Source organism: Myotis brandtii, unplaced genomic scaffold (genome assembly GCF_000412655.1).
Source record: "Myotis brandtii unplaced genomic scaffold, ASM41265v1 scaffold44, whole genome shotgun sequence".
In the NCBI taxonomy this organism is placed as follows: domain Eukaryota; kingdom Metazoa; phylum Chordata; class Mammalia; order Chiroptera; family Vespertilionidae; genus Myotis; species Myotis brandtii.
Window position 1 is genome coordinate 1,422,529 of NW_005366833.1, and position 14,670 is coordinate 1,437,198.

A 14,670-nucleotide genomic window follows, 5' to 3' on the forward strand; every position below is an offset into this window, starting at 1 on the left:
GGCCTTATGACGCCCATGGGCCGGATGTTCCCCACCCCTGGCTTTAGAATCATCACTGCCAACTTGTTTCCAGAATTGCATCTTAAGTGTTAAAGTATTTATTTCAGAGAAATAAAAATCTTATATTACATCAATTAGATATAACTTATAAACGATCCCTTAGTTTTAGGCATTCTCTGTTTATAACTCTAAAATTTTTAAATAATATCAAAATATAGTCTCATTGATTTTTGTTGTTGCTTGTACTGTATACTTTAATTCAAGAAATTTTATGTAACTTTCACTCTGAATGTTTTATTTTGACTAATATAAGGTTCTGAGCCATGTGATCAGGACCGACTTTAGAACAACAGTTCAGTGTTTATGGTTTTATGCTTCTTTCCCTGTGGGATGTACCTATAAAGTAATGAATGGGACAGTCTTCCTAACAAACATACTAGGAGCCAAGTATCAGAGAGGCCCTTGTCCCCTTCAAATCAGTCACCTCGAAGGCTACACTGTTCCAGTAACACTGTTATAACATAATAGTGTTACAAAATAGTAAAGACTATGCTAAGAAATAATGAAGACTAAAATGACATTATTCTGAATAGATCGTAGATTGTGACAGATGAATTTGATCTTGGTGAGTAGTCAGAAATCATCCCAGCACCAACTGCAGTGAATGAAATTTGGAGGCCTGTTTGGAGTTACAACTGGATGTAAAAATAATAAGATGGGCTTTCTTGAATAATACATAAACTAACTCTTGAAAGTGTCAAAGAGAAATTCCATAACTTTGGACCTTGGAATAAATATATAAACTCCCAAGGTAGCTACTATAAGAACAGTACATGTTTAGGTTAAAAAAATGTGTATGTTTGCAAAATAAGATCAGTTTTATTACTTTATAGACATACCTTATAGATGAAAAAAATACTTCTATCATGGAACTCTTTATAAGCAAACTTCCGAATGTAAGTAGAATTTCTGTCTCACCCTATCTGAGTCTGTTGAGAAATCTGAATTTCTAATAATGACTTATTCTGAATCTTCAGTTTTAAAAAAATATATAATGTTTTCATTTAAAAAATGGATGAATTTAGGTTTTACGTCACCATTTTCTGACTAGCTTTGTTTAGTTTGCTCTTCAATTTTTTATTTAGTAAATTATGTTCATCTTTGTCCACCCTGAGATTCTCAGAATGTATTTTCCCATTGTAAAATTATCATCAAACTCGTGAATGGAGATAGAAAATAAAGCCTAAGCTGAAGGTTAGACCTTGTTCCATATTATTTTAAACTCTGTTTGGTTGGCATTTGGAACAGTCAGATGCCTTTCTTTGTTAAAAGTGGAACCCTATTATCTTACTAAATAAGAACAGCAACTTACAAAAAGAAAAGCCTTTCTATAAAAGTAAATACTCTCAACTTTGGAGCTCCTATTATGTTTTTCATTTCAACTAATAAAAGCTTGAAAAACAGAATTCAACCAAGCAGCCGGGCCATGTTTTTCTCATGTAAACTCCAGGTGGACTCGTGGACATGGGCTGGGCATGGGCCTGGAGGGCGCGCTGCTTCATCAGGGCCTTTCCACATTGATTCCACCACATCCACGCTCATCCAGGCTGTCAGGCCCCTATTTCCTGCTGCTGCGTTGAAATAATAAAAGTAAGATGGAGTGTGGAAGGCAGAGAAAATTGGTAGCCTTTTGCAGGGAGACTAAGACAGCTAAATTGTGACACAATTTAAACTGTTCAAATTCGACAAGTTTGATTGAAAAATTGCATGACCTGTGTAGTTAGAGAGCAAAACGGTCACTAGTTTATAGTTTTAAAAAGTCACAGTGTGCTGTTTTTACCGCAGACTGAGAATATTTTTTTATTCGGCCTGTTAGTAATTGTTGCACAAATGCCTGTTTTGCAGTTTGGCGATTTAAATGCTGTGTCTCCTGGAAATCTGGATAAAGGTAAGAATTTAAAATAATGTACATTTTTAAAGACTTTATTTGACTGGGAAATTCTCACAGAGGAAAATGTAGCGTATGTCTCTGGCACTCTTACTCTGTGGAAACGGCATACAGTCCTAGGTGAGTATGGCTGTGATGTCTTTGGAATTCTTCATTATTTCTCCATTTCTGTGCTTTCTTTATGGGAGGTGCCTTAAGTACAAGAAATAAATTTAAACACAGTTACAAGCTCATTTTGGCTTTTTGCCTGAAGTTCGTTAAAAGTTCATTATTTCTGACCATCTGCAGAGTCCTAGAGAAAAGGCATAAAAGTTGCTCTAAATATCTGTATTCAAGGCCTATCAGGCAAGGAAAAAGATTCCTCAGCCTACCTATCGCCACTCCACACTTCTCAATGGAAAAGGAACTCGGAAAGAGCCGTGATGTTTACTGGAGAAGCAAGATCAATCGTGGTGTAGATGGAAAGGATAACACACATTCTCTTTAAATTATAATACCAGCATCACCACTCTAACATGACAATAGGACATATATTCCTGATGAAACTCTTGCTCTACAAAACCACAGAGTGAAAGCAATAGGAATGGGGGGCAGGGGGAGGAGAAGGTTGGAATAGAGCACACAGCAGCAGAAGAAATCCTATAGAAAACCAGCCCAGTTTTTATAAAAATATAAAATTTCTAATAAACAAGCACAGTAGAAAATGTAGACCTTTCTTCAAAAAAACCAAGAAGTGAAGATAGCTTGAGGTTTTAAAGAATTGAGTTCTTTAGTCAGGGACAAAATGCACAAAGACAGGTGAGAATAACACAATTAGCCCTTCCAAGCACAGCCAGAACCAGTGGGGAAACCAAGGCAAGAGGAAGGACTTGGGGAATCTGCACATGAGTGCAGTGCTGTTTTCGGGAGCAGCCTGTCCTCGGGTACTCATTGTCCAGCTTCTGACCCTCCTTGGCGGTGGAAAACATTAATGTGCCAGGGAAGGTCACCTTTGAATCCATGTCACTCCCATGTTGAACTCCTGTCAGTCTCTGGCAATTGTGGCTACATTAATTCCTGTTAGAGGAACATACATAGTAGCAAAGCAGGAAAAGTAGAAAATGATAGCCCCAAAATATTGTTGCTGTACCTATATACTCTATAGGATTAACCAAATAACCCTCAGAAAGATAAATCAATTATGAGATGATACTAATTTGTAATTGAAGAGCCAGAATGGTGCCAGTTGAAGCCCATGTCCAGCATACAGCCATCCTGATAGCACACTGGCACCAAAGCCGTGTAACAAAAATTTTGAGGTTTCATCCCTGGGTGCCCACAGGTGCAGTAGGAGTATGGCTACTTGGCTAAACACTGAATGGCAGCCATTCTTCTTTGTAAAGTGCTAAACCAAGTCTTCAGTCCACTCCAGTAGCACCTGATGTTAATTTTTCTGTACCAAATGTCCATAATCGATAGTAGGTTTCTAGAAAATGTCTTGGAATCTATTGATGCATAAAATGTCTATGGACTTGCCCTTAGGGACTGGAGAAAAGGCTTGCTTTGTAGCCTATCCAGATGATCCCTGTCACCCCTAGTGACCTGCACAAAAGTGGCCTGGAGCACTGGCGTTTGTCCTGTCCATTACCTACAGTCCTGTCCATTTCCACCCAAAATGGGTAGAGAGAAGGGCTTTGCTCATTCCCTCTTCACCTGCCTACCTGCTGGAAGTTTTTATTTTCCTTTCAGTGCTGGGGTTTGTTTATTTTTTTTTGCTATTATAATTTTGACACTATTTCTCAGGCACAGGAAAGAAGGTAGAGAGGGATCTGAGAAGCAATGCAATTTTACCTCACATTCTTGGAATGGCTCTGCTGGTCCCATTCACCCTCAGACATGATGCTTCTTGAGATATAGCTGAACTGTGGCATAATCAGAGCCTAAGGTTTGAATGTGAAAACTTCAAGACTTTTTGTTGGCTCTTTCCACAAAATGAGATATTTAATGTTTTTCCTGATAATGAAAGTAGTATTAGCTCTGTATAAAAATTTCAAGTAATACAGAGAATTAGAAACTATTGAGAGTGAAATTTCAAAGTCACAACCCTAAGAGACTACTGCCATTAAGAATTTTGTGAGTTTCCTTCTTCTTTTGTTTATATATAAACTGCATCAACAAAATGTAAAGTATCATACAAGTGTTTTGATTATACCCTCTTGATAAAGCAAATGTCTACCAAATTTATCCTCCACGCAGCCAACCAGCCCTTCACATGTGCTTGTTCTAACATCTATTATCATCAAGTCCATTTTCCAAAGCAAAAAGGTAACCGTATAAAATAGATGGGCCAAGAGGTCTCTTGCCACACAAGTTCTTCTGTGTTTACGGTTTAAGGATGCATTACAGACGTCATTCCTGTCAGTACATCTAAACTCAGCCTTTTTCATTACATACACCGCTTCTCAGGAGATGCTGCTCCTGGCAGTTGTGCACTGCACCACGGCATGTGGAGGTCCCTGCGACTCCCACTCAGTTCTCTCTGGAACCGTCTTTGCCCCATTGATAACAAGAGAGGAATATTCAGGGCCCATTTATGTTGAGAGCTGCATTCGCAGGGATTGATGTGGTAGGTGTGCCCCAAGTGGTAACACTAGACTCAACCTTAGAAAGAGTTCAACTTAATCTGACCAAAGAGCTACTTGTACATGACAGAAGAGAATAACATGAAGATTTGGTTCTGTTTCTACAAGTCACTAGAAGTCAAAAATATAACAAGTGTAGATATATTTTAATTATCGATGAGATATTTTATGTGATTATGCCTTCATCTTTTTTTGGTAAACAGTAAAACATGTCAAAGGTGAACTAAAAAGATTTTTAAGGCAAAAATTATATTCCCCGCTGTTTAAAAGTGATCACTCCTGAAGAGGCATTCTCTATACTCCTCGGAAGGGAATCTCTCACAGCAGTAAAGCTGTGTGAGCATTTTCTCTCTCTACTTTTGAATTTTAACTGTGCTGCTGGAAAACATTAAATGGTATTCCATTCTAATAATGTTTTAGTTCATATAAAATGTATTAAAATTTGGAGAGACCAGTGACTAATACATTTAATTTCCAGAAATGAATACCAGTATTAACAGTGAATATCAGTGTTGCCAGGAATGGAAATCCATTGTGCATTGTTAATTTGATACTACTGCCTCAGTCTTTATAATTTTTGGCAATAAGAATTAAGAGCCTATTTAATACTGTCATCTATAATATTTGTGCTCACCAAAAGTCTTTACAGCAACCCATGCTTGTACCTGATATATGTCATCACCAGTCTCACCTACACTAATATCAACACATAAAATTTATATCTAAGTGTAGATTTTTGGAGGAGACTGAAGTTTTTCTCCCTCACTCCTTTTTTTAGTTAGCATTTTTCACCTCAATACATTCCCAAAACGCCAACAGTGTATTAAAGTGACTACTTCATGATGACACAACTTATGCCAAACTATTTAATACAAAAACGTTAGGAAATTCCAAAGGTCTTTTTAAATGAGTTATTAAAAGTATTAATCACAAACTAACCCCAAATAAATTACCTTTATCATGTTTGAAAGAATTATGGATGCATTAACTGATCTTTGATGCAAGTGAAATCCACGGAGAGGAAAACCCACAAGCTTTGTCCCCTGAGAAGAGCTGAGAAGTTGCTTTCCTAATGTTCCACATTAACGTGTTTCTAAGCACGAGTTGATTGCCATTTTCCAGTGTGTCTTTTGGTAATAGTCGTGGCATTATTTGTTTGTGCAGATGAAGGCAGTGAAGTGGAAAGTGAAATGGATGAAGAACTAGATGACTCTTCAGAACCTCAAGCCAAGCGAGAGAAAACGGAGCTGACCCCGGCGTTTCCAGTGGGTTGTCTGCAGCCTGTTCTCGAGAGCAGCGTGCAGCCCAGCCTCCTGAATCCCATCCACAGCGAGCACATCGTCACAAGTACTCAGACTATCAGACAGTGCAGCGCGACAGGCAACACTTACACTGCGGTCTAAAGAATATTAAAGCCTATTTTTCCAGCTAACATTAACCCTGTTGATATTGGGCTTAAGTTGAGAAATTAATAAGCCTGAAGGTCGACTGTTGTCAAATTCTATCTGTGCTGAACATTACCTTTTTGGAGTTGTGAAATGGAATGGGTGTATGTATTTTGCCAGGTCTTTTTTTTTTTTTTAAACGTAAACAAATTATTTGCCTCTTAATAATAAGAGTTTTTTTTCCTTAGTTTTGGGTGTCAAGAAGGATTTTTACAACACTTAATATTTTTTTTCTTATAATTAAAAGTAATTTACATTTTTGTAGCTGAAAATATTTTATTGTTGGTTGTTAGTCTTGGTGTATGATTTCATGTGTGAGTTTTTAATTAGATGCACTTCTGTGAAATATCAAAAGAAATGCATTTTTTTATTTACACTGGAGGCATGCCCATTTGGCAGCAGATGCATCAAATTTGCTTTTGAAAGGTGCTTTTCATTGGGCCGAACCACAAGACACTATTTTGATAGCATTTTGGAGTATGGAGAAAGAATACAGAGCATTTTTATGATAGTGCTAGAGGGTTGGGAAGGTCATCTATATTTCTCTGGAGAAAAATTGAGCTGTGCATTTATCAGTTCAGAGTAAATGACAGAATTGCCAGAGATTATGCTAATATGTACATAATTTGTGTACATAATGATTAAATCATGTTAATGCAAGCTTCTGTTAAACATTGAATTTTAACTGTTATTTGCATACCAATTCCTCTGTTTAATGACTACTGATTCTGTATTTGGGACCACTGCACAGATGCGTTCTGCTGTTGAGTGGGGCTGTTATAGTTAGAGACTGAAGCTGAAAATGACTTGACTTTTTTTTTTTAAGTGTACATGCTACTTATGCTGAGCTGGACATACAGGAAACCATTCCATTTGGATGACTTTCTTTTATTCCAGGTCTTTTTCCTAATAGTAGTTCAATATGCTGCTATTATAAAAGAAAATTTATAGAATGCAAGGAATGTAGCAACCTGAATATCGTTCTTTCGTTCAGAAATATTTCCTGGTTTCTAAAGTATGTGGATTTAAATTTTAAACAGAACCTAAAGGCAGTGTAACTGGCACGCCATACTGTTGCTTATCTCCGATTCTGTAGGATTTGGATAGGTGGCTTGATGGACCAGTGCCGCTGAAGAATGTACATCAGGGATCATCGTACCTCGGCTATAACATGGTGCCTTAAAACAGAACTGAAGCTAAGGTTTAGTAAGGCTTATTTTGTTCCTGTAAATTCCTCTTCAGTCCATTTGACAAGCTGTGCCTGTCATTGTCAGATTCCCGAAGTAAGGACAGGTTACATGTTCTTCAAAGGAAATTTAGGGCAAACAAAGCAAAACAAAAAGACGAAAAAATCAGTTTCCCTCTTTGAGTGACCACGAACCTATTTTTTGTTCTTAGAGCTGAGTAATACTTGATTATAAGTTAGATTGCTTAAGGGTATGGAGTAGCAGGCTAGTTTTAATCACCAACTTGTTACATAAAACATATATATGTTAGACCATTCTTATCTAGTTATAATTTAAGAAAGTTAAAATAAGTAGGTACTTATCGAAGTGCATCTTTTCAGTCTCTGTGTTTGTCTCTGTGTCTTGGTGTCTGTGTCCACATGCACACACGAGTGCCCACGGGCGGAGTCAGCTACCACAGCAGAAGGTGAGATCCAGGAGTGGATACACCATCCCCATGTTAATTTACATGAAGAGCCAAGGTTCTTTTAAGCACTCAAATTATTAACAACAAAAAAAACAGGCACATCCATTCATTCAATTCGTTCTTAAAAAGCTAATAAGCAAAAATAAGTACATAAAGCCAAAAAAAAAGGGAAAGCACAAAATTATTTACAGATTATTAATGAGACCTATATGAAATTCAAGATGTTTATCTTTCCAGTTTTATTGGGGTGAGGGCGGGGGGTGGAAAGAAGAGGGTGAGCCAATCTGTAAAGTTAAAACTACCAAATGGCTTATTGGGTAATACGCAGTCTATTTCAACTGTTGTTGCTCGATTGCCTTAGACTACTCAGATAACTGAGGTCAACAGGTTTCTTCAGTAAACATTAAATGCATTAGATGTAATTTTTTTAATTGATTCAAATTTTGTATTATACAGCTCATACTAGTATATTCAAAAGTCTTTTGCTGGCTTATCGCCTTTATCTAAATATCATTTAAATTATCACCTCCCTTTTCCTCCCAAAAAGGCAATGAATTTGAACCATCACACACACACACACACACACACACACACACACACACACACACACACACACACAGGCAAACCAGCAAGCAAGACCCCTTAAGTTGCAAAGACCATGTATCTACTTCATTGTGCATTAGGAAACATGGACAGGTACATTTAAATCAAAAAACTGAAAAGGAAAAAACCCCACACTCTTTGTTTTGACCCTCCTTGATTTTTCACTTTCCTAACCCTTTCCACCACACCCAGAAGTATGCTATATTTGTATTGGACCAAATGTATTTACCGGTATCATCTTGCTTATTGAACAATTTTAAATGTATTTATTATAATTGTTTCCTTTAATTTAGTGTTGGATATATTTGTTTTGTTAGAGGAATCTGATAATAATGGGCATATTTAGATTAATGAAAATTAGAGACTGGGGATCCTCCAAGGTTCAACATTTCTTCTAATTGTTCATGGTTTGTTCTAAATTTAGACAGATCAGGAATTAATATTACTATATTTCAACTTGACTCACTAAAAATATTCTGATCTCCTTTATGAATACAGTTAGGAACATAAAATTCTTTGTGACAAGTATAGATAGTTCTGACCCATAGACAAATATCTATGATCTATGCTACTTCCTGTTATTTGAAATCCACAGTAAGACACATACACACATATACAGTCACAAACAAAAATCTTAACAATTTTGAACCTGAATTGTGAAATGTTTTACAAAATAAAAACATCATAATTTATACCTTTGAGCAAATTGGAGCAACCACATTTATTGCATTTATTAAACATTTTATTTCCATTTTTCAGTCATTGAAACTGACTTTTAAAAATAACATTAGACACCAATACAATAGGTTTATTGACAAGTGACCAGGACAAATTTTAAGAACTTAATGTTTCATAGCATTATAATCAAACACTAGTCCTGAAAAATATCTATATAGACCAAGTGATAAACTTTCAGTGAGGAAAAATGTGAAGAAGGTATGTTGGCTATTTTTAAGTTTCAGAAAAAGTATTTCCATGTAATAGGATCAAGTATCAATAGTATAGTTTGATCTTCGTGTATTAGTATACATCTCCAAAATATTTACGTGCCTACAGCCCATGAACAAGAGGCTGAAATGGGTGAACTGTCCACTTGGACCCAGTTTAAAAACAATTTTTGGATATTAAGTGGCTGGTCACTTTTTCAGGATTTTCATCCAAACTATGTTTAGACTGACTGTATAAGTCTTGCTGCCTTTTCAGAAATCTGCTTTCCTTTTTGTGCTTTTTCTTGTACTGTATAGCACGGTTCATGCACCTCTCTTTAGATGGTGTACTTTAAAAACAAAAATAAATTTTAGAAAATGGTTTTAACACTGCATAACTAAAATTAGTAGTGTGCAACGTTGACTGCCTTCGATGTGTAGTAGACGAGTGAAAATGAACATGTTCTTGTAGAATGCTGTCAAAATCATTCAGGAATGAACACGGTTTCATTACTGTAATCATGAACCTTTTTACATGAATGCACTTTCTAGAAGTGCTAAATGTGATGCATTTTCAAAGCTTAAAAAATCCTTCAGATGATATATTTGAGATGTCTAAAATAATGCTGTGCTTGAAACATTTGTGTAAAAGAAAAAAAGATGTGTGTCACTGTGATGCTGGTCCTCCCTGTGTGGACAGAAGTAGAAAGTAAAAAAACTTTGGCAAGTCACCTTTGTGTACAAGTTGAGGCAGTGGTTATATAAAACAAATTGACCTTTATGATGGCCTCCCTTCCCCCAAATTCTTGGTGAGACAGTAACAACCACCAAAAAATCAAAATCAAACCCTGTGATTTGTATGAATCACATAGGACATGGGGGAGAGAGGTTGACATGCAGTGAAAATTGGGCTTGTCACTAGATCAGATCAACCTCCATGTATATGGTTAGAACAGATCAATTAATGGAACCCTAGTATTTCTGCAAGTTTGATTATTTTAAAAAAATAACTGGAATAGAAGCATTAATTCAGTGCTTAGTTCTAGTGTTAGAAACCCCTTTGGTGTAATGCCTTGTATTAACCCTTTGAGCATTGTAATATATACAATGGGGGACAAAAGCCTTTCAGATCCTTTATTTAGACTTAGACCGGTAAAATATACTCTATATCCAAATGTCTAATTATGCTGGTTTTTTTAAAGGGGGGGTAGGAAGAGAAAGTGTTTTTACGCCGAACACTTGCATTTTATATACGACTCTTAATTTTCTTCAAGAGGGCTTGATATATTTATTCCCAAATATTCACTGCCATCTAAGTAAGTGTACTGTTTACAAAAAAAAAAAAGAATCAACTTTTCTAGTATCACAGCATGACTCTAGAAAAGGACAACCACACATGGGCCCGTGGACCCATGTCAGACTGAGTTCTGCACATTGAAAGTACCTAGATTGCCTTTAAAAGGTATGATAAAGAAAGGGTTACATTTCCCCCCAAAACAAAACAAAAGATCTCATTTATTTAGCTTTAGAAAGTACAATTGTAAGTGAAGCCTTAGGAAGAAACGAGTTCGAGTAGCTAAAGGAAAGCTGAACTCTTTGGGGGCAGGTAAGCTGTTTGGAGTTAGATCTCTCATAACACATTGTTTGGGAATTTCATACAGGGCATAATTTAATCTATGCTCCAAAACTTTAATACTTTGTCAAAAAAAATTATATAGAGATAGAATGGAGAGCAAAAGCACTTGATTCGAGCTCATCTGATGCTATGACTACTGCTTCTGATACCTGGAAACGCCAGTCTGCTCACACAATTGCTGACTCTGTTCACGGGCGCTCTGCGTGCACTGGACTCCTTTGTCCCCTGCCTGATGGAACACGAGAGCAGTGTCGTCCGCAGATGTGCTTGCGCTGCCCTGGCCGGGCACAGATAAAACCGTTAACCTATTCCAATGCCTGGTGAAAGGACATCCATAGCCTAGTGCAAGTTTGCCGTAAACGTTGCTTTTTAGGCAGTTTAGGAGGTCAAACCATGCAAATTACTCATGTGTTAACATGCAATACTCAAAGGGTTTTAATTTAACTCTCTTCTTTTGAATTCTTCATGATGATTTACTGTAAATGCTTCTCAGTTTGCATGCTCTGATCATTGCTGCTAGTGATTTACGTGCCAGTAGACCTGAGTTTAGTTTACCAATTTTACTTAAATAGTAAAAGCCACTTACAAAGTGACTGCCTAGGATTTTTTTTTCTTTTGTTTGAAGTAATTGGTAATATGTCATTTAAAAAAATGTGTTTTGTCTCTTCTTTTATTGGTTCTGGTATTTGATTCTTTTTTTTCCCTCTTTCCTTTGTTTTTTAAATAAATTATGATGTTGGGATTGGAAGCCCTGAGTAATGAAATCTTTGGTAAGAATTGTTTATGTAGCTCAATAATGAGGACAACAAATCTTTGTTAGAAGAATTATGATTCTGGGGAGGAAAGAAAAAATAAAAACCCCCATTGACTGTTGATGACCAAGTAAATTTTTCCTTCAATGAATTAATAGTTTTGAACAAATGATTGCCTTGTTTTAACCTGCTAAACACAATTTTAAATGACCCAATAAAGGAGGTATTGAATTTTATGCATTTAAAAAGCATCTTTTGTACCAAAGCAAATTTTTTTCTCTACTCATCTGCATCATCAATTGGGACCTATGGTGGTGACCAATGTGTTGGTTACAGAAACTTCAAGTGAGTGCCTTGAGAAAACTGGGAAATTTGTGCCTGGGGTGGTAAACATTTAATTAGGTTCATTGTAGTGCTTACCAATCAGTAATTCTACTATCACTCAGGGCTTTCGTACCTTCTAGGTAAAACTCCTTTCATTGCGTTTTTTTAAAATACTGTGGTTTTTTTTTAAGTGCCATCATTTAAATTTCACTTAGTAAGTGGCAGATTTCATTATTCAGTCCCACAAGCACAGAAAACATAGTAACACTAGGAGATATTGAACATTTATTTTACAATCGACTGAATATATTATGTAAATGAGGTAAGCAACTTTTGTAGAGATTGTATGTGTGAGATAATGTAATGTTCTTTTCCAGTTTTTGGACTACAGTTGAATAAACTTTTTAATTATTTAAAAAACATCTTTACCGAATAACATGTGATGGTTTTTTGTATAATGTATTTGATTTTGTAAATACGTATTTCCTGATGTGATTTTTGTGAGAAATGCTAAATCTTTTAGTATATCATGTCCTCTCAAGATTGGCAGGAGCTAAATAATAGTTTGTGGGCGATTTGTATTGTGTACTGTATAATAACTGGGGAACTTTTATAATTATAAAAATATATATTAACTTTTAGTGTGTTGTTTAAACAAATGACTGGAACATACTAAAGATATTAGTAGGATTTTTCTGAATATTTCAGACTTGAACTCAGGCTAGCTTTCTTGTGTTTTTCAAAACAAAATGGTGTCTTGTCTTTTAAAATCAATAAATTTGTTTCCTTGTTACAAATACATTTGAAATGGCTTGATTCCCCCCCCCCCCCCCTTAACTCATTGCCAGGGAACTTAAATTGCACTGCCTCATGTAGAGGGTGGTCTCTGTGTTGTTCACTAGCTTAGAAAAGAAATTAAGTTGTTTTCCTTTTTTGTGTCAAATGAAATTGGCAATATTTACACATGAACAGCATAAAAAGAGAAAACAAAATTATAAGCCCAGCAGGGTACTAATCTTACCCTCACAGAAAATTAGTGATTGAGTGCTATTTAATTTCAGAAGCTGTCATCATTTCCATTGTAAATCCAGATTTTTGGATGTTCATAATGTGTTTGTTTTGTGTCACTTCATATTAATATTTGGCACCCAAGTTTCTTGCTTAGGTTGCAACAGCTTATTAAAATTCGTTCTAATGCACTTAATATTATCTGCTCCCACTTTTTCCCTTCTTTGAATTATATAGTTACATACAGGAAAATTTGCTGCTTTTAGTGTACCTTTCTGTGATTTTTGACAAACACACAGTATATAAGGCCTCCTCCTAGAATATGGAATAGCCCATTCATATGGGGTTTCTTTAAATGAGAGAAATTCCAGACAGAAAATATCCTTAAAAGGAATGTAGACAGAATTATAACCAATATCAAGTACAATACTATGCTACAAAGAAAATAAGTAGCCAATTTGGACACTTACGTTGTAGCCATCGCCACTTGTGAGATATTTGAAACTTTTTGTACAAAAACAATAGAGTTCCTGGCTCTGGTCAGGTTGCTCAATTGGTTGCAGCCTTGTCCCATACACCAAAAGGTTGCAGGTTCGAGTCTAGTCAGGGCATGTACGTAGATTGCGGATTTGATTGGGGTGGAGCGCCAAGGCGTATGTGGGAATTGATGTTTCTCTTTCACATCGATGTTTCTCTCCGTTTCTCTAAATATATCTTGGGGTGAAGATTACAAAAAAAATAGTTTCTGGTTTCTAACCTTATTTTTATACTTGGTTTCTCTTGGAAATCTGAGGTGTTTTAAATATATCTTATAATTAGTGTGTTGTCTTCTTGGTTACAATATTCTTCCTATCATAGATTCTTAATATTAGTTTTTTCTCCCTTGGAACTAGGACATTTCAAGACTTGACCACTGCCTAGGAAATGTAGCTAGTTTTCATTAACTGATCCAATTCAGTCCAAATACTTTTCATTATAGTCTAAAAGAAATGCATGTAGAAATTTGTCATTCAGCGGAGGCACAGATTGTGTGTGTGGTCGTATGGCTGCCATATTGCTGAAGAGAATGTCCTTGAAAACCAGGGAGCAGGAGGGCTCTCTGGTCTGACCCTGGTCTGCTGCACATTGGAACCATGTCTGGGCCAGGAGGAGGGACCTGCTTCCCCTGCCGGGCTGGTGGCAAGCAGAGTCTTTGGGCTGAGGGCCCCTAGACATCATCGCTTCTCCATGCTGCTGAGGCCTGTGGTGCACCAGTTTATTGCTGGCTCTGAGACTGGCAAATATCCCAGGCATGACTGGGTACATGGGAAGTTGTGTCTGAGTCCAAATATATTAGTAATTCAAGTAAACATAAATGTATGTGTTAAATGAGATGCCTGCCCCTTGGGCCAATGCTTTGATAGGAGCAAATGAGCCAAGTCTGGGCACCATCAGCAGCCCAGGCCTCGGTCCGGGAGCCTTTGGGAACCCTGAAGGCCTATCTGTTTTCAGGATGGCAGCCCCGTTGGTTTTTAAATGTTTTAGATGTTTTGGGGACTCATCTCTCAGATGAAGGTCTTGAAAATTAGGTGCTTGATTCTATTATATTCACCAGTTTATTCTGTTCATCAGATTTTTTATTCACTTAGTTTTTAGATTCACTTGTTGATAGATATGTATTTGTTGTTCATAATTTTTATCTTTACCTTTTTCTTCTTCTTCTTCCTCTTCTTAAAGGATACCTTTCAGCATTTCATATAATACTGGTTTGGTGG

General features: G+C 36.5%; 1 protein-coding gene across 35 annotated transcripts in view; it reads left to right on the forward strand.

The window, feature by feature from the left end:
• The window catches only part of RFX3 (regulatory factor X, 3 (influences HLA class II expression)), a 276,259-nt gene extending 263,554 nt beyond the window's left edge, over nucleotides 1–12,705 (forward strand). For all 35 annotated transcript variants that reach the window (XM_005874459.2, XM_014546293.1, XM_014546292.1 and 32 more), the window contains 2 exons: nucleotides 1,906–1,948; nucleotides 5,734–12,705. In XM_005874459.2, coding sequence (XP_005874521.1) covers nucleotides 1,906–1,948; nucleotides 5,734–5,972 — 282 coding nt within the window. In that variant the 3' untranslated portion in view covers nucleotides 5,973–12,705. The remainder of the gene's footprint in view (nucleotides 1–1,905; nucleotides 1,949–5,733) is intronic.
• The last annotated feature ends 1,965 nt before the right edge of the window (nucleotides 12,706–14,670 follow it).